The sequence below is a fragment of the Strongylocentrotus purpuratus genome, unplaced genomic scaffold, assembly GCF_000002235.5.
Source record: "Strongylocentrotus purpuratus isolate Spur 01 unplaced genomic scaffold, Spur_5.0 spur5_contig_837, whole genome shotgun sequence".
In the NCBI taxonomy this organism is placed as follows: Eukaryota; Metazoa; Echinodermata; class Echinoidea; order Camarodonta; family Strongylocentrotidae; genus Strongylocentrotus; species Strongylocentrotus purpuratus.
In genome coordinates, this window is record NW_022145543.1 from 1,276,268 (window position 1) to 1,299,019 (window position 22,752).

At 36.9% G+C, this 22,752-nt stretch overlaps 1 protein-coding gene across 1 annotated transcript; it reads left to right on the forward strand.

Annotated features, from left to right (window-relative positions):
* Window positions 1-212: 212 nt before the first annotated feature.
* Window positions 213-18,587, forward strand: LOC105442445 (UPF0764 protein C16orf89 homolog). Its single transcript, XM_030986070.1, has 6 exons — window positions 213-624; window positions 10,696-10,836; window positions 11,428-11,602; window positions 13,799-13,919; window positions 17,596-17,773; window positions 18,454-18,587. Exons 1-6 carry the CDS (start codon window positions 300-302, stop codon window positions 18,585-18,587), a joined length of 1,074 nt encoding a protein of 357 aa, XP_030841930.1. The 5' UTR covers window positions 213-299.
* Window positions 18,588-22,752: the final 4,165 nt, after the last annotated feature.

The window sequence follows — 22,752 nt, forward strand, 5'->3', positions numbered from 1 at the left end:
CATGTGACACCTGTTCTACACATTTTTACATAATAGCAGTGAAGGGATGTTCCTTTGTCTACCCGAGGAACTGTATATTTTGTCCGCTTTCTTTGTCAGTCATATCCATAGTTTATCCATATTGTCTGGTGACACATACAAAGACAAAACATCCTAACGATGAATATCATTATTTAAACTAAGAAAGTGACGTGTGTTCAACCGCGCGCGAATTTCGCTCTACTTTTCGATAAGCTCTTGTGCGGTGCACACTCACACACAATAAGATAGAACTTGAATACGAAGTAACAGAACAAACCATGGCTCAAACCAGGACGTTGTGGTTTAGTTTTTTGCTCACTGTTATTTCAGTCTCACTGATCAACTTCCAAGTCGTCGACGCTGATTTTTACGAGATCAACCAGATTCCCAATGACGACGTCAAAGAGTTTAGTAACCATGCCGCTGATCCGCAGTCCGATACGCGAGTTAGCAAGGCTTTCCGCAGCTGGATTTTCTGGTGGTTGGAGACGGCGACGCTCTCGCGCAGACTTCTGGTCGGCATAGAAAGAATCCTGGACGTTTTTGCTCGACATACCGATGAACTCCTCGTCGACGCGCTTCTTGGCGTAAAGATTTCAAACGGTAAGAAAGCAATATAAATAATTTTGTTCATGAAGTTATGTTTTGATGTAAACAAAAAGCAACCCAGACGAATAGCATCATGATTAGTCTAACAATGAGTTTATCATAAGGAATGGTCAAGATTTTACTTGGTGTGGTATGGTATATAATTATTGTTGACTGCACTGCGCTTATGACTATTAAACGAATATTCACTGTTGGTTTTACTCAAAATGCGAATGAATTCTACCATTTTATGAAAGTGAAGACAAATATCAGAACACCTTTAACTGTTACAACATGTAAAATCAGACATAACGTCAATTGAACTGCTCAGGGATTTAGCATGAGCATGCAATGCTTAAAGGAAACATAACATTCTGAAACAGGTTTACGTCAAAGAGAATTTTAATTAATTTCTTTTTTAATGCCAATAAATATACAACAAACGTCTATAATTCAAATGATGTAGATCTATACTTTATATTTTGAATCATCGGACAAAAACATATAGAAAAGAGAAATATGAAAAAGGCCGACTTAAACGAAATAAGGGGATATTTAAAAGATTTATGATAGTCTTTTATAATCATTGTGTTCAGAATGAACGTTGAATGTTAGTGTTGACGTAAGATCATACAACATGTACTAATGTTTGGAAGAAAAGGCCTTATAAGTTATGAAGATTTTTAGTTCATCGGAGAAAAGTTGAGAAATAAATAAAAGTTCAAGAATATTTGAAAAGAAAAGGAAAGGACAACATTAGGGCGCTATAATCTTGTACTGGAGGAGGGCAGAATGAAATGGCAATTTAAAATTAAAGAAAGGTGAACCTAAGGTGTGCCAGAAATTTAGTTTCATCAGGGGATTTGTACACGCTCCAACTCCCGCTCCCGCTCCCCCTTCACCTGCTCCCCCTCTTCGTGTGTGGATCCACCTTTGGAAATATGTATGTTATGTTCTATAAATACATTTTATATTGTGGCTATTAAGCAAACGAATATGCAGAGCATTGGGGTGTAACCACACATTCCCACCTTTTCTTTCTCTCTATCTCCCTCTTTATCTCTTTATCTCCCCTCTCTCCTCCCTCCTCTCTCCTCTCGCCGCTCTCTCTCTCTCTCTCTCTCTCTCTCCCCCTCTCTCTCTCTCCTCCCTTCTCTCTCCTCTCTCTCTCCCTCTCTCTTTCCCTCCCTCTCTCTCTCTCTCACACACACACGCACACACACATGCGCGCACACACTATCTCACTCTTTCGTTTTCTTGCTCTTCTTTCTCTCTCTTGCTCTTTCGCTGATTGTGCTGTCGTGGGTTGTGCTTTATTTCACGTACACATTAAATTCGGGCATCAATTGATTTGCGAGAACACTGGCAAAAAAATGAATTGGAAAAATAACCTTTAATTTTTTTTGCAGTCTTTGAATAGTGAGATTTTTATAGATTCAAAATCCGTCATTTAATGAAATAATATAAATTTCAGTTGTTTTTTTTCTACTTCGCATTCTTTCGTATCTACCAGAAAATTACCACTGTCTAAATTCATTGTCTGGAAAGGCAATCGAAGATTCTCAGTAAACCTAAAGACACTATGCCTCTATAATTCCCTATCAACGTTTTCTATTTTAGTATACAGCATTAACGCAAATATCGAAAGGATGACCTTTTCTCTAAACCGATTAAACAAAATTAAAAGACCCTAGCGATCTCAATAAATATTCTATTGATCTGACATAATAAGCTTAACCTCTTGGAGTCTACTGCATGCAAAACCAGAGTTGTTTCCATATACCTTATTAACAGAGGTCAAACGCGGCAGCATCTTACGCCCGTTACGCACGAAGCGTCAATTATATGACGTAGAGCTCCGTCAGCAGCTGACACGGCTTTAGACTCCTTACGTCAGAGGGATAGCATTCAATCAGCACATGCAATGACGCAATCGAAAAGACGCCAATGAATTGAGAAGGGGGGGGGGGGATATAACTAAGATTTATAAAAGAAATTTGTTGAAGACACCATAGATCGGTAACAATACGACACTGACATTGTCCGACCCATTTGTGCTCGGCAACAATGGTATGTTTACCAATATCATGAGTAATTGCTTTATTTTTAAGATTCTTTTAAGATATTGCTTAAATAATGAAAACCAAAGGCAAAATATTATTGTGATGTAGGTGTTCGCGTTTGGCTGAATTAACGACTTTGACAAGTAAATAAGCAGAATAAGACCCCCCCCCCCCCCCCACACACACACACACACACTAAAGACCTCACAAACAAAAACACACAAAAACCCAACGAAACAAACAAACAAACAAAACCTTCTGTATTCCCTCTGTTATTATAGTGGCGTTGCGTAGATCCATATATGAACTCTGACATCATGGGAGGGAAGGGAGGGGAGGGGGTATACTCAAGAGGAAGAAATTCAAAATGGCAATGCCATCGATTGGGGTCGTCTCATCTTCTTTCAATTACAAAATCACAACTAATTTCAACAAATCAACTCAATAAGGCAGTTCCAAAGGTCTTGTACGTCATCTTCTGAAAAGAGCGAACATTACAATGTCGCATTACGTATTCTGAACATGATTTCCATGGGACATACAATAGGGTATTTGAACTTGCCCTTGAGTTGAATTTTCGAAAGTAGTTGTGATCAAGGTCAATACTCCTTTTCGAAATGTCGGTGTTATGGTAATAATTTCAAATGCCCCATTTAATTTTGAGGATGACTATTCGTTGGAGTCAAGTCACGGTTGGTGACAGCGGCATGGACCTTATCTCCTTCATCGTGCTTATTTAAACGTTAATCATATTTTTGGGCGTAAAACAGACTGATTGAAATAGTAAGTCCGTTTATTTGAACAATGTGTCTCTTTCTTCGGCGAGAGAAAAGGTTGTTTTTCAAAACGTTTTTTAGTCGCATGAACCTTCCATGGATTTATCTCTTTCTGGTTTGAATGTTTCTAAAAGTGGCCACTAATTTTTTTTTTGGTATATACTGTGTACATGGGAGTGAATAGGTGTGTGTGTGTGTGTGTGTGTGTGTGTGTGTGCATGTGCAAATTGGAAATAGAGAACCAACTCGGTCTCATGCATTCCTGTCAATACTAGATGGTTAATAATTTAATACATTTAGTAGCGCGTTGTTCTACACTGGCACCCCTCGATCGTTCACCGAGGAATTCTAATTGGGTAATTATTAGATAAATTTGATTTGATTGGAAGGTTAGAGAAAGAACAATGAAGGGAAGGTGGGCGGAAAGAGAGGAACAGAATAGATGTTTCATCTCTTTGGAATATGATGTATATATTGTACATATAAAGAGAGAGAGAGGGAGGGAGAGAGAGAGAGAGAGAGAGAGGGGGGAGGCTGCGCTCGCGTATGTTTAAGATGTAAGGCAATATTCATTATACACTGTTGGCCATAATTGTAGAATAATTTTGTTTACCCCAATTTATGGACGGGCCGCCCCCACAAATACAAAAAAAAGAAGATGCAGTAAATTATCAGTATTTCATTGCATTTTGCCCTGATCCCCAATAGACAAAATTCCTCTGTGTGGCCACTCCTTGAACCATAATGCATGGCCCTACAGACGAATTTGTCCTGTTGAGGACCGGGGAAAAACGCAATGAATTATTGATCATTAATTGTATTTTCTTTGTTTTGTTGTATTTGTGGGGGCGGCCCCGTACCCTAGCCCCCGCTGCGTACAGTCATGGTTCAGTGGCTAAGCAATGGCCTCGTTACGTTGAGGACCCATGATCGAAACCGTGCCGATCAGCTATATTAATGCCCGTTAGTGAGGCATTAATCCTCATTACTGTCAGTTATGACTTATGGACGTAGGTCCCCTAGGTGATTAGCATAGTAGCACACATATGCTTTAGCAGTCACGCGAAACAAACACTCACAAATTATTATTCATTAAAATCTGAGAATGTATACTATTATCTAGATCTATTAGGAATAAATCATTGTCAAAATCATTCAATAAATTGGGGTAATAATAATTATTCCACCCTTACGACCAACAGTGTAGATGCTGACTTTCATCATTATTCTTTTCGTTGTTGCTATTTATGACAATGATTGCAAAAGTATTAGTATCGGTGCTTCCAGATAAGAGAGAGAGAGAGAGAGAGAGAGAGATAGAAAGAGAGAGAGAGAGAGAACAAACAGGGGAAGGAAAGATAAGAAAACATAGAAACACTATCCTCTTTCTTTCAATCAAAATTGATACTCAAAATGCAATTAGTATTTAACCACATGGTTTATGGGTAAGTGTAACATTATTAAAATACTATGATTTAAAAATACTATGTCCCTTTTGCAGACAACATCAAATACTGTAGAACCTTGGAGGAATTATGAATATGTCATGTATGTCCTATCTGTGAAATGTAAACGTTAGCAGTGTCCTAATATTCAAATTATGCAAGGAAACGTCTACTTGCTAGACTTCACTTGCAGACACTATTGAGTGACTGACTGGCTTTTTTCTTCTTTGGTAATAACATACATTTAATGGGCTGTAAAGGGTACATGAGCATTTTTCTACATAACATCAATAACCCACTTCTTGTAATGGCCAAAATTAAACTGATTGAATCTTTGCGCAGCATAAAACGTACGACCATTCGGTACAATGGTCTGAACATTTAGACTATTACTTACTGGCTCCATAGCTCTTAAGTCGATTCGACAACTAAGAGTCGTTAATTTCTGACTTGAAGACATTTTCAAGCCCCCCCCCCCTTTTTTTAGGGAAGTTCTAAATTAGTATTATCTTTCAAATGCCGTTGGAATTTAACCTTTTCATTTTTTTGGTTTGCAAATGGGACATAGTAACTCCGTATGCAAATAAGTTTCACTCAATTTGGAAATGTAAAAAAGTACTTCCGATAAAAAAATAAATAGTTTACTGTTCTCATATTTGTTTGCTGTTTGCTTTCGATTGAGATGTTATTTCTTCTTTGAATAATAAGATTATATGCTTCTTAAAATAAATCATAGACGTAAAACCTGTTGAATATATCGGACTGCAATATTATTCAAAGTGCGGGTCATGGCAAGTGTTGTATTAGAGTCTCTAAAACATGAATTATAAAGAGAAAGAGTATACAGAGAAAGAGAGAGAGAGATAGAGAAAGAGAGAAAGGGATGAGACTGAGAGAAATGAGCGGTAAGAAGAGAAGGATGAGGGATATGCATAATGATGCGAGGCTGCCATAAGGTCCGTTCATCTCAACGAAACTGGATTAGTGGAAGAAAGTGCAAGTGGAAAAGAAAGAGAGCCATTATTATATAGCGAGGGGAGATGAGAGCGGGGTGGATTTGATACGTATAGCTAGAGAGAGGATGCTAGCTGCATGCATGGTGTGCGCGATTAGAGCTATAAAAGGCATCAAAGAAATACAAAACGGGGGCGACCTGGAGACGGTGAGACAGACAAAATGGGAAATAAGAAGAAAAGCCCAAAACTCTGCTGAGATAGAAATCAAGGGATCGGAAAAACCTACTTAGTCTTTCTTCATCTGAGCTCTTAATCGGATCAGGATTAATTTCCATCTGCTCATACCGCAGACAGTTCAACCCGCTTGATTCCAATTACTAAGTGTATTTTTATTTATTTATTTATTTATTCATGTTTTCTTTATAAAAAGCACAGTAGTCCAATTCAAGCCGCGAGGCCTGATTTACAAGGGAGCCCTGCTGTACACAAACAAATTACATTTCAAATATATTACAATACACATACAAATATACAAAATATACAATAATTAAAAAACAACATAATATAAACAAACTATAAAACATTTTATACAAATAGGAGATTAGATGAAAATGGAAGAGGAGAGAGAGAGAGAGTAAACGAAAGAGAGAGAGAGAGAGAGAGAGAGAGGGGGGGGGGAAGAGAGAGAGGGTGGTAGCAATACTTCATGTGAGCGATCGCAAAATCAACTCACTTGAATTGAATTTCACGGACATTTCGTTTAAAAATGGGTAGTGAGGAGGAACATTTGGTCAGTATGGGTAGTGAGTTGAATAACTGCTGCTGTGTACGTGAAGGTCTGTTTTTTTAAATCGGTTCTGGGTTTGGCAAGGTACAATTGATGCATTGAAATTGATCTCGTGGGATACGGGTTAGCACTTTGAGGTAGAGCTTGTTTTAGATAAACAGGAGCAAGATTATTCAGGATGATTTTATACATATTAAGTACTTGATAGTTATATTCCAATCCGTGTTTGACGGATTGCAACCTTAAAGAATTTAACATTTTCTATAAGTTTACCATCCATTTTTATTTGTAATTTGACTGGATTCTTCTTCCTTCGACTTGAAAATAACATAACTTTAGTTTTGTCTGTGTTAACAACTAGCCCATTTTCATTCATCCATTCACATAAAACTAGTATGTCATTTTGTAACGGGTTTGAACAGCTTGTACTCCATAACCAGATGAGAAAATGGCAGTGTCATCTGCGTACAAAGAAATATAATAGTAGTTGAATGCAAGGCTAAATCACATATGTCATTAATGTACATACAAAATAGTAGCGGGCCCAAAATTGAACCCTGCGGTACCCCAGAATGGACTGGAAGGAAATCACTTCTAATGCCCTTGTAGTATGACACACATAGGTTTCTTCCCACTAGGTAAGACTCAAACCATGATGATTCAGTTCCACTGATGCCGAAATAACTAATTTGTTTTAATAAGAAGATCATGGGGGATGATATCAAACGCCTTTCTCAAGTCTAAGAAAACAGCACCGGTAAATCGCCCTTTGTCAAGGTTATCGTACAATTCACAAATCTCCGTTAAGCATGTGTATCCGCACAATAATCAGGATATTAATTTTTGATTGCGATGTTATAATAGGATTGATATGTTTTGGCTGTCATAGTGTATATAGCCCTCATTTCAGTTCATTCGTGTGCTTGAAACGAACATTCCGGACGATAAGGTAAGTGATTATAAATAGTAACATTTTCTCTTCGGATACTTTATATCATTCATCACTCACCATTAACGTGATGGATGATTACGGATACGGCTTTTCTGGCGAGATGATTTCACTTATAAGCTGCTATGTGGAATATCAAGTACGATATTACCATCAGATGAAAGTCTCAAATTATTAATGGACAAAACATGAAGGCTACAAAATATGCAATTCTTATTTCCCGCCAGACCGGGGGGAATACGAATTTGTCATTACACGAATTATCATGTTTGATAATGCACTGCGGTTTTCCAATTTATGGCATAAATTGCATAAAAATGAGAATTGAATGTCTTACCGCGGGGAGTCCGGATCTATAATTATCGGACCCGTGTTGTACATTAGGATATCGATGTCTACAAGAAAACGAAGAAAAATGAAGGAAGTTGCTTAGAAGTGCGCATAAGCCTGGGCAGATGTTGTTTGAGTTTGAGTTTGAGTTTGAAGTTTATTATCCAAAACAAAAAGTACATCAATATAACAATCAAATGTGAATGATTAATTAACATTGAAAGGATAAATGGGACCAGAAAATAGCATTTAATGCTAATCGTGTCTAGTACCACTAACACACAAAAAGTATCACAGCAATAAATGAGAATGTAATGAATAAATATGAATAACTATTGAATTCATACCTAAGCTACAAACTATTCTACATCTAGGGTAAATGTGTTCTGTGCTTATTTACAAAGCTTTGGTATTTTACACTAAATAAAAGATGAAGAATTATATAACAAAACATTGTCGATGATGATTATCATAGTGATGAAGATGGTGATGGTTATGAGGGTGACGATGATGATGGTAATATATACATCAAAACTCACCAGCCGACAAAGAAATTAATTAATTCGTTAATGAATTTTGAAAATTGCGCTATATAAGAACTAGCTATTATTATTTATTAAAATTGTAAGCCTTTAGGTCACAATTTGGTATCGCCGAAGCCACTAGCCCGTCCCCATGGTCTGTTGGTCAAGGCATTGGCATTGGCACACATTTCTATGTAAATATATAAACAGATATATATATATATATATATTACAATGGTTGACCCCCTCTCTCTTTTAAAGTCCATTCAATCAGCATGCTTTAAGTATGCATCTACCATTGGCATTGCTTGTTCCAGGTCGTGCTGTGTGCTCTCAGCATTGAGTTACATGTATTAAACCGTAGTCGGATATTTTGAAAAATGTCTAACTTTCATAATTATTTGCTCTCAAAAAAAAAGTGGAATCACATTCCATAAAAAATGGACACAATTTTGTCAAATTTGGGCGAGACCCCCGTCGGCGATCTCCCGTCAGGGAAACTGAAACATGAGAACGAATATTCAGAAAAGAGGACACAGTTTTATTTGCAACATTATATTTAGCTTACATGCATGAGAGTGATAGCGAGTGTAACGTATCTTGAGAGAAGTAACTCATCCCCAAATTGATCGTTCTCTGCTTGGGACCGTACCATTGATTAGACGGGTAAATTTGTAATACATACTGCGATAGAAATGAAATGTGTAATTCAAAAAATAAGGCCATGGTCGTTTTCCTTATATTTCTTATCTTATTATCATAGTTGAACCCATAGGATGTGTGGGAGGGATGGGAGGTAACAGTTTTAGTGCCCTCCCCCTTTTCAATCCCGTGGAGACCGAATTGATGTGGAGCCCACAGGGAAAAAAATTGAACTTGTGTCTGAAGTAAAGAAAAGAAATAAACATCAACGAAAACGAAAAACTGCTGTCATAAGTTAGCACCTCCAGATGTGCCTTAAAAACTCAGTTTCCAACATTATAATTTATCCAGGCGTGTCCAGAAGTCTGTTTCGCACGTCAGCAGAATGCATCATCTTTATTCATAGTCATATTCTTGGATAGAACTCTTATTTCAAAATATAGAATAAAAGTAAGTAAAAATGACAGAGATTTCATGGGAATGCTTGTAATGTTTGGACGCCGTCTCATAACTTATCGCTCTTTTCGACTCCGCCGCGAGATATACGAAGAATTCGAGCGCACAGGCAACACAAAACCAAAATTAGTGTAATGGATGCGATGCCGACCCAGCTATCTTTCTAGGCTTTTAACAAATTAAGAAGCCTCTCTTCCCTCGGGAAAAGTCTCGGATTCGAGGGGACAGAATAACAGGTTATGGCATCGTGATAAAGCCTCGTTGTTATTACACCATTGCGTGTAGTAGAGACAAGAGATAATAGGGTTCCTAAGGGAGAGCGTCTTAAGTTTTCAGAGCGATGATGTTTGGTGTTCGTGGCGGCATTGCCACATTTGTCAACATTTGCGTTCTGTGAATTACGAGATGCGACTGTATCGTAAATGACATCACGAATTCCCTCGTGGTCACAGTTTCCTTCGGATTCTTCTTTCCATACTCCCAGTTAACTTGTCATTCTTCATCTTCTTATTATTTCCTTCCTGAATATTGCTGGTGCTGTCTTGTCTCCATGGTAACCCTCAGCATCTTCCATCCGTTCCATTTTTTGATATTCTAACTCCCTTCCTTCTCATATTGATTGACACATCTCTACGGCTCTCCCCCCTCCCCTGAACATTCTCGATGCACCCCTAAATTTAGGTGATGATGAAGATATTAAGTAGTACTAGTAGTAGTAGCAGTAGTAGTAGTAGTAGTAGTAGTAGTAGTAGTAGTAGTAGTAGTAGTAGTTTGTTGTTGTTGTTGTAGTAGTAGTCATGGCAGTAGTTGTGATATTAGTATAGCAGCATTAGAAGTAGCTGTAGTAGTAGTTGTCATGTGGTAGCAGTCATGGTAGTAGAAGTCACGGTAGTAGCAGCAGTAGTAGTAGTAGTAGTAGTAGTAGTAGTAGTAGTAGTAGTAGTAGTAGTAGTAGTAGTAGTAGTAATAGTAGTAGTAGTAGTAGTAGGCCTAGTAGTTATAGTAGTGGTAGTAACTTTCTGCACCCATACCGGAAAAAAAAATCCTGCCACCCTTTCGTGTGGAAGAAATTGTATAATTATGAGCTGAATAAAATCATTACAATATTCACAATATGTTTAAATCATATTTGAAATTCACATGTATTTTTCGCTATAGATCAACTGAATGCAACTCTTGACCGGATTGCAGAAAGGGACTCCGAGATGGCATCAATCATCCGCAAACTAATCACCAATGGAGTGGAAATTATGGAAATCGCACTACCGAAAACACGTGATAAATTCAAAGATTTTGAAGGTAAAAAAACATACAACACTAGAAAGCTTTTTCCTTAGAATACATATTTTATTACGGTCGTGTAGTCATAGTAGTCGTGTGCTGTACCAATCTTTAAAAAGGTGCAAACAAATGATAAATTCTTTAGAAAACCTGTATAAATAATGTTTTAAAAAGTGCCCCTTAAATAAATGAAGTTATTATGTAAACAAAACAAAGAATTAATAAATAGATAAATTCATATATAAATTTAAAAAAGAGGAAAGTTTAACAAAATGGTAAGACAATAATCACAACAAACACTAAACGAACTACGTTGCCAACGAGATGGAATAAGCATTATCCCAGCAATTTCATGTTTGAGCGTTGAATTTCACGCTTTTAAGTGTTTAATGGTAAAATACTAGGGGAAAAAAGAAGTCTTTATATCTCTTTAATACTCACTAAATGATAATCATTTTCCTTAAAATATTAATCCGTTTAATAGTATTCCGTAATAGTAATAAATATTAATACATTTGAATGAACGCTTTGAAAATTCAAGGACATCGTCAAAAAGCATAATAAAACGAAGAAAAGAAACAACAAATCATTCTTTTCATATGACCACAGTGGTTGGCAGTGTTCTAAACCTGAACATGGACTGGCGAAGAGCACCGAAGTCCTTTTCGAAGTCAGTCTCTCTACATAGTTTGGATGAGCATGACGAGCTTGATGCAGAGTGTCAGTCACCTTTCAACGAGATTCTCTCCGATCATTGCATATCTCAGCTTCTACCCGACGAAAGGTATGCTTCTAAGTGTGGTACATTCAAATGGGGGGGGGGGGGGGGAGGGGGTACTTGCCCCTCTTGTATCTAAGAATGAGAATTTGCCTAGTATGTGAATATCGCGAGAATTGTTTTATTCGCCCTAAAATGCTATGATTGTGTTTGTTTGATTTCATGTCTGTGTGTTTTAAAATAATACAAAGTAATATACAAACTTGCTTCATATCTATGACTGACAAAATAAAAAAAGATAATGTTCATGTCGTGACTTATATGAATTAAATACTTATACCTTAAAAAAACGCCATTATTGCCAAATCATTTATAAATTAGAAAATACCGGAGACCGCCATCTTATTAAGAAAGAAGTTCAACGTGATGACAGCCTCATGAATCCATGAAATACGAAGACAATATGTATCTATTACTCTCTAGGCTATAATCAGTCTGCTTAAAATAATTCAACTTGTCAGTATTCAGTTGTGTTTTATAAGAATTCACTTCAGGTTGAACATTAACAAGAGTATCTGTTTTAATAAAAATTCACTCTATTTTGTATAAATTCATATCTGTCCAACCAAACATTTAAAGACCTTTGATTTAATCAGATACGTAGTTTTGTTTTTAATAGGGAAATACGTTATACTACCCCTTATTGCCCAGGTTAAGCCTTTTTCCATCTGTAATACTGACAATGGTAAAAAGTAGAAGACCAACTTCATTAAAAAAATATATGGAGTCTCTACGTTATGTCATAATAAGTAGACTTTTTCATTCCGGTGGGGAGTAATTAGAAAGATACCATCTATCTATGACGATGAGCGGGTATGAAAACATGTGATACCAATCGCCTCGTCATGAAGGGTTGAGAGAGAGAGAGAGAGAGAGAGAGAGAGAGAGAGTGTGTGTGTGTGTGTGTGTATGTGTGTACGCAAGTGAATGTGAATGACAGACTGAAAGGTGGGCAGAAAGAAAGAGGGGGAGTCCGGGAAATAGAGGAGGGAGAAGGAGAGAAAGGGGGAAAACAGAACAAGAAGATGATTAAGAGAGAGAGGGGGAGGGAGAGTAAGAGAGAGAGAGAGAGAGAGAGAGAGAGGGGGGGAGAGAGTAAGAGAAAGAGAGAGAGAGAGCGCGCGAAAGAAAGCAAGATAAGGTTAGATAAAGAGTTACGATGTAATTTCTAATTTACATTTTTTATTGTTTCGAGGCAATAATATATTCTTCGCAATTATATGTCGTTGCGACCCGACGGCAAAATGATATATTAAGATTATTATTCTCTATCAAATAATCATATTACTCTTCATAAAATAATGCTTTAATTAACATCAAAGCATAATTGTAAAGGGAATTTGTCCTCACAATAGACATGTTTCCTGCAAAATGACGGGATTGTGAATGGCAATAGTATACTTGGTCTCATAAATTTCTGGTCGCGGTTAGTGAGCGTAGACCTTATTGTTCATGACCTATAGTGAAATTGATGACGAAAGCGAGTTTTAGTTTGAGAATATTCGATCTCTTTCTATTTTAGAAATATGCCTTTTGATCACACTGGCAACTTATCATTGTTGTTCTTTTTGTCTCCATTCACTGTTAACCATAAAGGGCATTTTTATAAAAGTAAAATAAGTTCAACACTTCCTTTCAAACTGGGCAACAGTTTTTAATTCTCATGAATTATTTTTTTCTCATAATAAAACTGTTTGTACCGGAAAGATAAATAGTATGTTGAGAGATATTAAGTCGGGTAGGGGATTTTGGTAATTTGATTTTATTGCTTTATTTTTCATTTTAAAAATCGTCGTACATGTATATAGCATAAATCGCAACATTCTGCTTCTTGTCCACTTCTTTTTCTTCCTCTCTCCCCTCCTTCTCCTCTGCCCATTTCGTTTCTTCTTTTTCTTCTTCTTCTTCTTCTTCTTCTTCTTCTTCTTCTTCTTCTTCTTCTTCTTCTTCTTTTTCTTCTTCTTCTTCTTCTGCTCTTTCTCTTTCACTTTCGTCTCTTTTCTCCTTTTCAGCTTCTTCCTTTCGACTTCAACGTCTTCTAGTTTTCGCTCTCTTCTCTCCCTTTCTCCGTCATCCATCACACCTTTTAGCCACTCCATCACCCATTCATCATATATGACGTATGGGGTGTCGACTATTGTTCCATCATGTTTCCCATGTTTTCCTTAGAAACCCAAATAACGCATTTCCTTCTCGCCCCAGGTTATCTTATGATACCCCTACACGGTGCGAATTGGACGATGGATGCATTGAAAGAGTTTTTCTGTCTTGTAATGGATACACAGCCACTCATCAAGCCCTCTATCTCATGATAGGTATTAAGGTAAGACAGAATAGTTACCCAAGTGAAGAAAGAAAATAAATATTTGTATATGGGCGCCGCTAGCCCATTTCGCATAAGGGGTTGGGGTTGGGACGGGGCTTGTTCAAGTTTAGTCAACTGTATGTTTGAATGGCAATTCATAACAAGCAAAATTATGCATAAGGTTCTCAACTTGTTCCATTTTCTAACAAGCACCGAAATATCCGAAGTCACCAATCAAAACTATGTCGGGGTCATCCCCTCCTCTCCTCCGATGCCCCTTTCAGGGAATTTATTTATTTATTGATTTCTCTTCTTTGTTCAGGGTAGTCTGTTCAGTATACAAAAATAAAAACCTGGTCTTCCACAGAGCCCTGATTATAAAAACTGCACATGACAAAATACATAAATTACAATTAGAACTTTACAATATTAAATTATAACATTTAAAACAATTTATGCATGGTTTTAGAAAAAATCAACTATAAAAATAAGTTAAACTAAAACATGGGAATTCATTAACTGAATATGATATTAAACAAAAGAACAACACTTAATTAATGATGAATATACTGACACTACATTATAAGCATGGTATAGTAATGGAGTCAAGTAAAATGAAAAAAACTGAATCATAATAGACGATGAGAAAGAAATTGTGATGAATCAGAGTATAACAAAAACCCAACAACAACGAACTCGTGCGATGAATGATGATATGAATGGGCAATACACAAGCATAAATTAGAAGGAGAGTATTAAGTACAAAATGTTGACATAACTCTCAGGTAATTTAGGAATCGAAATGTTAAGGGGCATTGTTTGTTTGTGTGTGTATATTTCAAATATGCCACATGGGGTTTTAAAAAAATCCGGGAGAAAAGGCCATGAGATGGTTTCCTCTCGCTCCTCTAAAAAAAAACCGTTACTACATTAATTGTCAGGTTCAAGGGCCTTTTCCAATTTGCATCGAATAAAACGTAATCTGAGAAGATTCGCTATGACGTAATTGAGTGACCATATAATTGATTGGATTGTGGACCTGCTTCGTAACGAGATACCTCCGATGCAGCAAATCTTCTTCTCACGAGAAGTATCACTTCGGTCTTGTTTTCATTTTCTTGCTTCCCGTTTTCTTCTGTTCTTTGCTATCTTCGATTACACTGTTTTTCTTCTTCTTTATTTTTCTTCTTCTTCACTTGATCACTCCAAGAAACATCTTAAAATATCCGTTTATTGCACTCCTACATCAATTCATTTTTCCATTCGTTATAATCATCACCATCATCATCATCATCTCCATCATCACAATCCCCATCATCATCATAATCATCCTCCACCTCAGCATCATCATTATCATAATCATCATCATCGTCATCGTCATCGCCATCATCATCATCCCCCTCCTCAGCATCAGCATTATCATCATCATAAAACTATCATCATCATCATTATCACAATCATCATCATCGTCATCGTCATCGCCATCATCATCATCCCCCTCCTCAGCATCAGCATTATCATCATCATAAAACTATCATCATCATCATTATCACAATCATCGTCAATATCATCATCATCATCATAACCATCATCATCATCATCACCATCATCATCATCATCATAACCATCATCATCATCATCATCATCATCTCCATCATCATCTCTATCATCATCATTATCATCATCATCGCAATCCTCTACTTTTCCTTTATCGTCCTCCTTTGCCTTCACATCGCCATCCTCATTATCAACTAAAAAGTTTTCATTTTTCCTCTTTTTTTGCCTTCTTCTTCCTCGTGCTTGTTCTTTTTCTTTTACTTTTGTTGATCCATTTCCATTTTTTATTTTCCATATTTTGTAATTCTCCTTCTTTTTTTACGGAGAGCGGTTGCTAATTGAATTATTCGTTGTAATAAACGTAAATGAAGAATTATAAAGTCAGTTTGGGCAACAAGTGGGAAACGCATTACACCACGGCCGGTGAATTATATGCAGTGACCTATTTTTGAAGGACAAATTGTGAGTGAATAATTTTGTTTGCATTTAAATTCCAATAATAACATTTAAATTTTAAATCTTGAATTCTAAAGTGAGCCACCATAGTAACATGACAAGCGTTTCATGCTTCATTTCCTTTTAATGTGGCATGGCTAGGTCCAGCCGTTAGAGTGGGGCTCTTAGTCATGGGCGCACATTGCATCATAGATGCAGTGTGAGAGAGAGCTAGGCAATCGAGCAGGACATGGGAGAAGATTTATCAATAGCGTCGGCCCACTACCTTTTGCACATCTTTCTCTCATTTTCCTTTTCATTTCTTCACTGTTTTTTTTCTTTCTCGGAAGGAATGAATGTGCCCCAGTCACCCGGGCCCGTATTAAACCACGCCACTGTTTTTACATGACTCGCTCTATAACTTCGATTCATGTTGAAATTAAGACAATGAACAATAAATCGTGTCTTTAACTATGTCCACGTCTACTTTTCTTTTATATATCTTCTCTCTTCTCTTTCTTTACTTTTCTTTCTTCTTTCTTCTCTCTTTTCTCGCGCTCTCCCTTTCCTCTTCTTCTATATCTCTCTCTCTCTCTCTCTCTCTTTATCTCTTCTCCCTCTCTCTCCCTCTCTCATATTACTGCACCTTCCCTGCACCACAATCTCTTTGTAGGAATATGCATGTTGGGTTACAATATTTCTAGTCATTCATTTCAGTTTAATCGAATAAACCGCTACTACCATCAACACATCAAGGTACAGCGACAGCTAACAGAAATAGTGTTTTTTTTTTTTTTTTTTTTTACTTCATTTTTTCCCCTTAGCATTCTGAATTGCCAATTTGCACTTCGAAGTTGATAGACACGTGTGATCTTATCGGGATCAGAGTAAAGATGGTTAATGTATCGAGCGACATGTCTTCCCCCATTGAGTCCCCCTTCCTGTTGACTTTACCAATATTTATTTCTTTGGAGGATGAAAATAAGCTCATCTTCACCCTGGAGAATCGAAGTCGTCATAATGATATTGTTGGAGGTTGGTTGGGTGCCATGGTAATTATTGCTGTCCGATTTTATCATCCGTTTTGTGTATGACGGAGATGTCGCGAAGAAGTATGAGATTAACTAGAGCGATCGGATTATAAGGGGAGTAGGCATCATTGTATAGTGTCTATGCAAAACTTTGGCATGCCATTATTGCCATTCTTGATTAATAGATTATTATGTCAGGTCTTATTCTGTCCCTTGCTCTTGCTACCTCCCTAACTCACTATGTCTTTCTTTCTCTATCATCTCCTCTATCTTCTTCATTTTCTTCTTCTTCCTTCTCCTCTCCTCATTGCATTCATACTTTTCTTCTGCCCTTTAGCTCTCACTCCTTTCAATCTCACTCTTAGCTTAATTTCTTTTTCATCTTCTCTTAGTATCCTCGTTATCCTTCGTTATATATATATATATATATATATTTATATATATATCTCGTTCTATCAACACACACACACATACAACGCACACACAGATTCTTTCTCGTATCTTTCTCCTACCCCCTCCCCACCACTCAATTTCATACTTACACCTAATCACCCAATTATTCAAATTTATCAATTTTTTCAAAAAGTTGTAGTTTTTATTGTTGTTGGTGTTGTTGGTGTTGTGGTCATGTTTTTTTTTTTATAAAATCTTTCTTTTATCCTCCCACTCAGAGTGAATGCTCTCAACAACTGAGAGCCAAGTTACTACAAATGGCGCCCTCAGCTGTGCAACAGCAACTAACGATAGATTCCATTATCGAAGGATACTGCATGGAGATTTACCGAGAATCGTTAAATATCAGCAAGGCTGGTTTTCCCCATGATAAACGAGATCAATTTATAGAACAAGGTATGTGAAAAAATTCACTGTGTCTAGTGGCGTATCCAATGTATAGAGGAGCCTAGTACACCCCCCCCCCCCCCATAATAAGAGGCCCATATAAGCTTCTTTCTGAATTTTGGCGTTATTCTAATTTATGTTACTTTTACTTTAATACATGAAATATAGCAAAAAATGAAAATTGGTAATGACGTTTGTATGTGCATCAAAGTGGAAATTCATTTTAATGCATGTAGTTTGTTTTGTTTACGCGCGATTGTACGACACATGCTGAGACAAAAAGAGGCCCCGCTGTCAATTTTGCTGTGCTGTTCTTATTCCGAACAGACTTTAACCCTGGACACAAGACTACATCTAACCCTAACTAAACATACCGTTAAATATCCTTAACATTAAAATCACACCATAACCATAACCCCACATCTTTATCGGAATACAAATACCAGCTGAGTGCAGTATATGTTAGATCACCTTTACTCCTGCTGCGTATCAAATGATTACAATAAAATACATCACAAAGCAATAAAATAAGTTCATTTGTTCTGTATTGTAACGCTCTAACTCATGTTGGACGAATTGAGTGCGATACAGAGGACATAATTAATATAATTACACGCTAACAAAGATATGATTCGTAGTTTTTAATCTGATTTTTTTTTTTAATTCTTACCTGGTTTCTTATTTTTCAGCGGTGATCTGCGGTCTTTTCAATTATGTTGATTTCTTTCGACTAGATTGGGCAGAAAGGATACTGAGCTGGCAACAAGCAGACGGTTGCTACTATAGGATCGATACTCATCGCGATCAAAAAGCAGGTGTGTAGAAATTTCAGACATTATTTAAATATGGGAAATGCCAATCTCCGGACAAAACTTAGCATAAATTTTGTTGTTGTATCTTCTAGATGTCCGAAATCTCTCTGTTTCTATCTTACTTCTATACCAGTGTCTCCTTGTTAGTTATCTTCTCCTATTTTCACTTTTTCCTCTTGTTCTTCTTCCTCTTCTCTTCTTATTTTTGTTTTTCGGCTCCTTTTCTCTTGTTCTTGTCTTCTTCTTCTTTTCTACCTTACCTGTTTTTCTCTTATTTAGACACTTTTCCTACTACTACTACTACTACTACTACTACTACTACTACTACTACTACTACTACTACTACAACTACTACAACTACTACTACTACTACTACTACTACTACTACTACTACTACTACTACTACTACTACTACTACTACTACTATTACTACTACTACTACTACTACTACTACTACTACTACTACTACTACTACTACTTCTACTACTACTTATACTACTACTACTACCACTACCACCACTACCACCACCACCACCCCCACCACTACTGCTACTCCTACTACTACTAATATTACTATATACTGTAGGTGCTACTGCTACTACTACTACATGTACTTCTGATACGTCTACTACTACTTAGATGACAACACTGACCGTACGATGACGACGAATACTACTACAGTTTACTACGCGTACCCCTACCGTCACCACCACCTTAACCATCACCACCAACACCACCACCATTACTGTCATCATCACCACCACCAGATATTTAACTTTTTCATCTCGAAATCAAATGTTATTGCAAGTACTCAAGTTTGGCTGAGTGAAGTAAAATAACAACATATTGATAAAAATATATATCATACATTATATATTGTATTTCCTATTTCATTTTTTTTTTATCAACAGAACCTGGCTCGTCAACTCTTCACCACCGTGAAAAACGCCATGAATTAACTTTTAAAGGTAAACTAATAATTGTAATTATAAATTTTGTTGCTCTAAAAGCTTTACAAAATGATTTTAACAGTTTGGTCATGATTGTCAGCATGCCAGCTGGTCCCAACCGCGCTAGAAGTTAGTGGGGGTCTCGCTATCACTAAGGATCGCGCCATCACTCGGCCTAACGCTTATAGTCGGCGAATAACAAAAATTAATGTAGGGTCCAGAACTAGACTACTAGTTCGGTATTAATGGTATGTTAGTGGTAAGGGCAGGGGGGGGGGGGGGGGGGGGGTGTTGGAGATGGATAGAGATTTTAATTTAAAAGTGGGGTGGAACGATAAATATAGAAGAAATGATAAGCAGGACGTATAAATAGCATGATTTACAAGGCAGCGAAAAAAGAATTATATGCTACCAAAGGAGCATACTAATCTCTCTCTCTCTCTCTCTCTCTCTCTTCCTCTCTTTCTATTTCTTTCTCCATCTTTTCCTCCCCCACCTCTCCCCTTCTTTCTTTTTATCCTTCCCTCTTTTCTCCCCCCCCCCCCCCTCTGTCTCTCCCTATGTCTCTTTTCTTTTTTTTTTACAGATGGTTGCAGTAGTCACACTACAAGCCTTGCGATATCCTATTTCAGCATACTCCTTCGTCATATAACACGTGCGGTCTAGATAAAGTATATACCTCTGACCATCTGATAATAATTGTGGAAGGGAGCAGGCAGGCTGACCCAATTTTTTTTTTTTTTTGGGGGGGGGGGGGCGGGGAAGGGGCAGGAGATAGAGATGTTACACCCCACATGCAAAATCTCTGTCAGCAAATCTCAAGTTATTCCTGCATATTCGTATTTCGATAGTACGCCCTCTCTTGTTACTTTAGCTAGTTCTTTTTCCCCTATTTAAGACTACATCATCTAAATGTTATATTATAGATTATCCATATTATTTTTTTGTGTTGGTGGTCTATTAAGACTTTCTGTTTGGTCAGTACTAACAAATGATAAATCACATTGGTATTGCCAAACAGATTATGTAACAGAACATTGGAAATAAAGGGTAAAGAGTCAAGAACAAGATATATAATAAGCCAGTTCGTAGATGGGATCTTCGCATGGGTTGATACAAGTCATTTATACCAAAATTGCAAAACCGTTCAAGACCAATACTGATAACGTGCTCATGAAAGTTATGGAATCACTATTAAACTATGCACCCGATTGTACGTTCTACTTGTTCTATATATGGAACACAGGTTGAAGTATTATTTTCAAGAAGGCAAACAAAAGGTTCCAATAAAACACCTCCATAGCTTTCGCAGTGATTATTTTAAAATGCACAAAGTGGTACTGCTCCATTTGTGAAAGATCTTTGGATATTTTGGGTCATTTGAACTATTTACTAATTACGAACGGGTCCATTCTGAAGTGTTGCCATTGCAAAACAAGATGCCATAAAACACTGTCCATTACAATGTAAAAAGTGTACACATGCATTGAGTTGATTTACTGGCGTATGTGCGAACTCCCTCAACATGCTTGAATAGCGTATGCAACAACGCAATTGAAATGGCGCCTAATGAGCATGTTGTATCAGTCAATAATTAGGGGCGTGTACTCCTGAGTCTTTCACAGTATAACAAGTCATACAGAAAACGACATAATATTTCGCACACGTTGTTGACGTTTGTCATGCTTTATTGATTGCTACCATTCATTCCCGTAATTATAATTGTGGGACATAATTGCTTTTTTTCTAAATAATGCTCAATGAATATAATAATAATATATCTCTATCCCGATATCTAGGCACATATAGGCTTATTTCGTTTGTTTTGTTTTTAAATTTAATGCTTAACATATAAATTATATTTTTTCTAATCTAGTATAATAACATAAGCATTAACAAGTCATGAATCATCAAACGGATACACGAACTATTCAACTATTGTAATATTATACAGTAGACGTCGTACTTTTAACCGCACATAACCATCATAACATAGAATATACATTTTTTTTTCTTGTTCAAAGAAGCGAGCTGAAAAATCCAAGGCCAGTTAATGACTACTACTACTTGTACTACGATATTTACGCGTGCAGCTACAAGTATGCCTTCTTATAAACTGCTTACAATCAATCGTAAGTATACACAATGACAGTCTAAATATAGTAAAGCCTCTCTGAAAGGGGCAAAAATCCTCGACATCTCGACATACAGCAAAATATCACAATACCTCCCAGGGTTGTACCGCAGGGTTCTATTTGAGATGTTTTCGCTATTTTTTTAATATTTTTTTTGGTCGAGTAGGGAACAATTGCAGATACGGTATTAACAAATTCAATAATCATTCAGGGCAAATGATCCGAAAATTTCAGCGACCCGTTCACTTCCCAAGCCAGTCTGGCTTGCATAGAAATACAACAAAGAAATAGGAATATAAAACCGCTTTTTTATGGCAACAGGTTGTGTTAAGTATGGATGTGTATTACTCTATTCAGTCTAGGTCAGGTCCAAGGTATTTACGCCCCGTACGGAATACCTAGTATCAAATTTTAGAAGCACAATGGCTAAGTGATAGAGCATCGGTCTGGTAACCGGGAGGTCCCGACTTCAAAACTGAGTCGATGTGCCAGTGCCCTTGGGTAAGGCAATTGATCCTCATTAAAAGTCCCTCGGAGAGGACCTAAAGCCTTCGGTGCCCTAACTGATTAATTACAAGCATACATATGCTTACTTTAATAGCAGTCAGGTAAAACAAACTAGTCAAAGCATATTCGTTTAATGACAATTTTCAAATTATCAGGAAATACAGAACATGATCAACTTCAAAATAAAAAAATCTAGGCATTTGGTTTTATCCAAGATAGGCTTATAAACGTAATCATCAGGTTTATAAGATATGTGAGTGGTTGATAACGTATGGGAACATACTTTTGACTTGTCTATGATTATCGGTTATATGTTTTAGAACAGGTTAAAATACAAACGTAAACAACAATTGAACTGTACACTGTATATTTAATTGTTTCTCCATTTTTAATCATATATGCAATGTTTGAAATCATGTAACAAAATAGAGCCGGCTGTTAATACCTATCAGTTTGTGATATTCTATGTTTCAGAAAGTTATCAGTAATGTCATGTAACGGTACGAGTTGTAATATGACTACGCTTTTAGGGTTTGCATGATGGACAATGGCAAAGGCTATATTGATTGTTGAGTGAATACAAT

Coding starts and splice junctions, on each gene's coding strand:
- LOC105442445 (XM_030986070.1), top strand. CDS start 300: ATGGCTCAAACCAGGACGTTGTGGTTTAGTTTTTTGCTCACTGTTATT. Junction 11,603..13,798: donor CAGCTTCTACCCGACGAAAG/GTATGCTTCTAA, acceptor TTCTCGCCCCAG/GTTATCTTATGATACCCCTA. Junction 17,774..18,453: donor AGATCAATTTATAGAACAAG/GTATGTGAAAAA, acceptor CTTATTTTTCAG/CGGTGATCTGCGGTCTTTTC.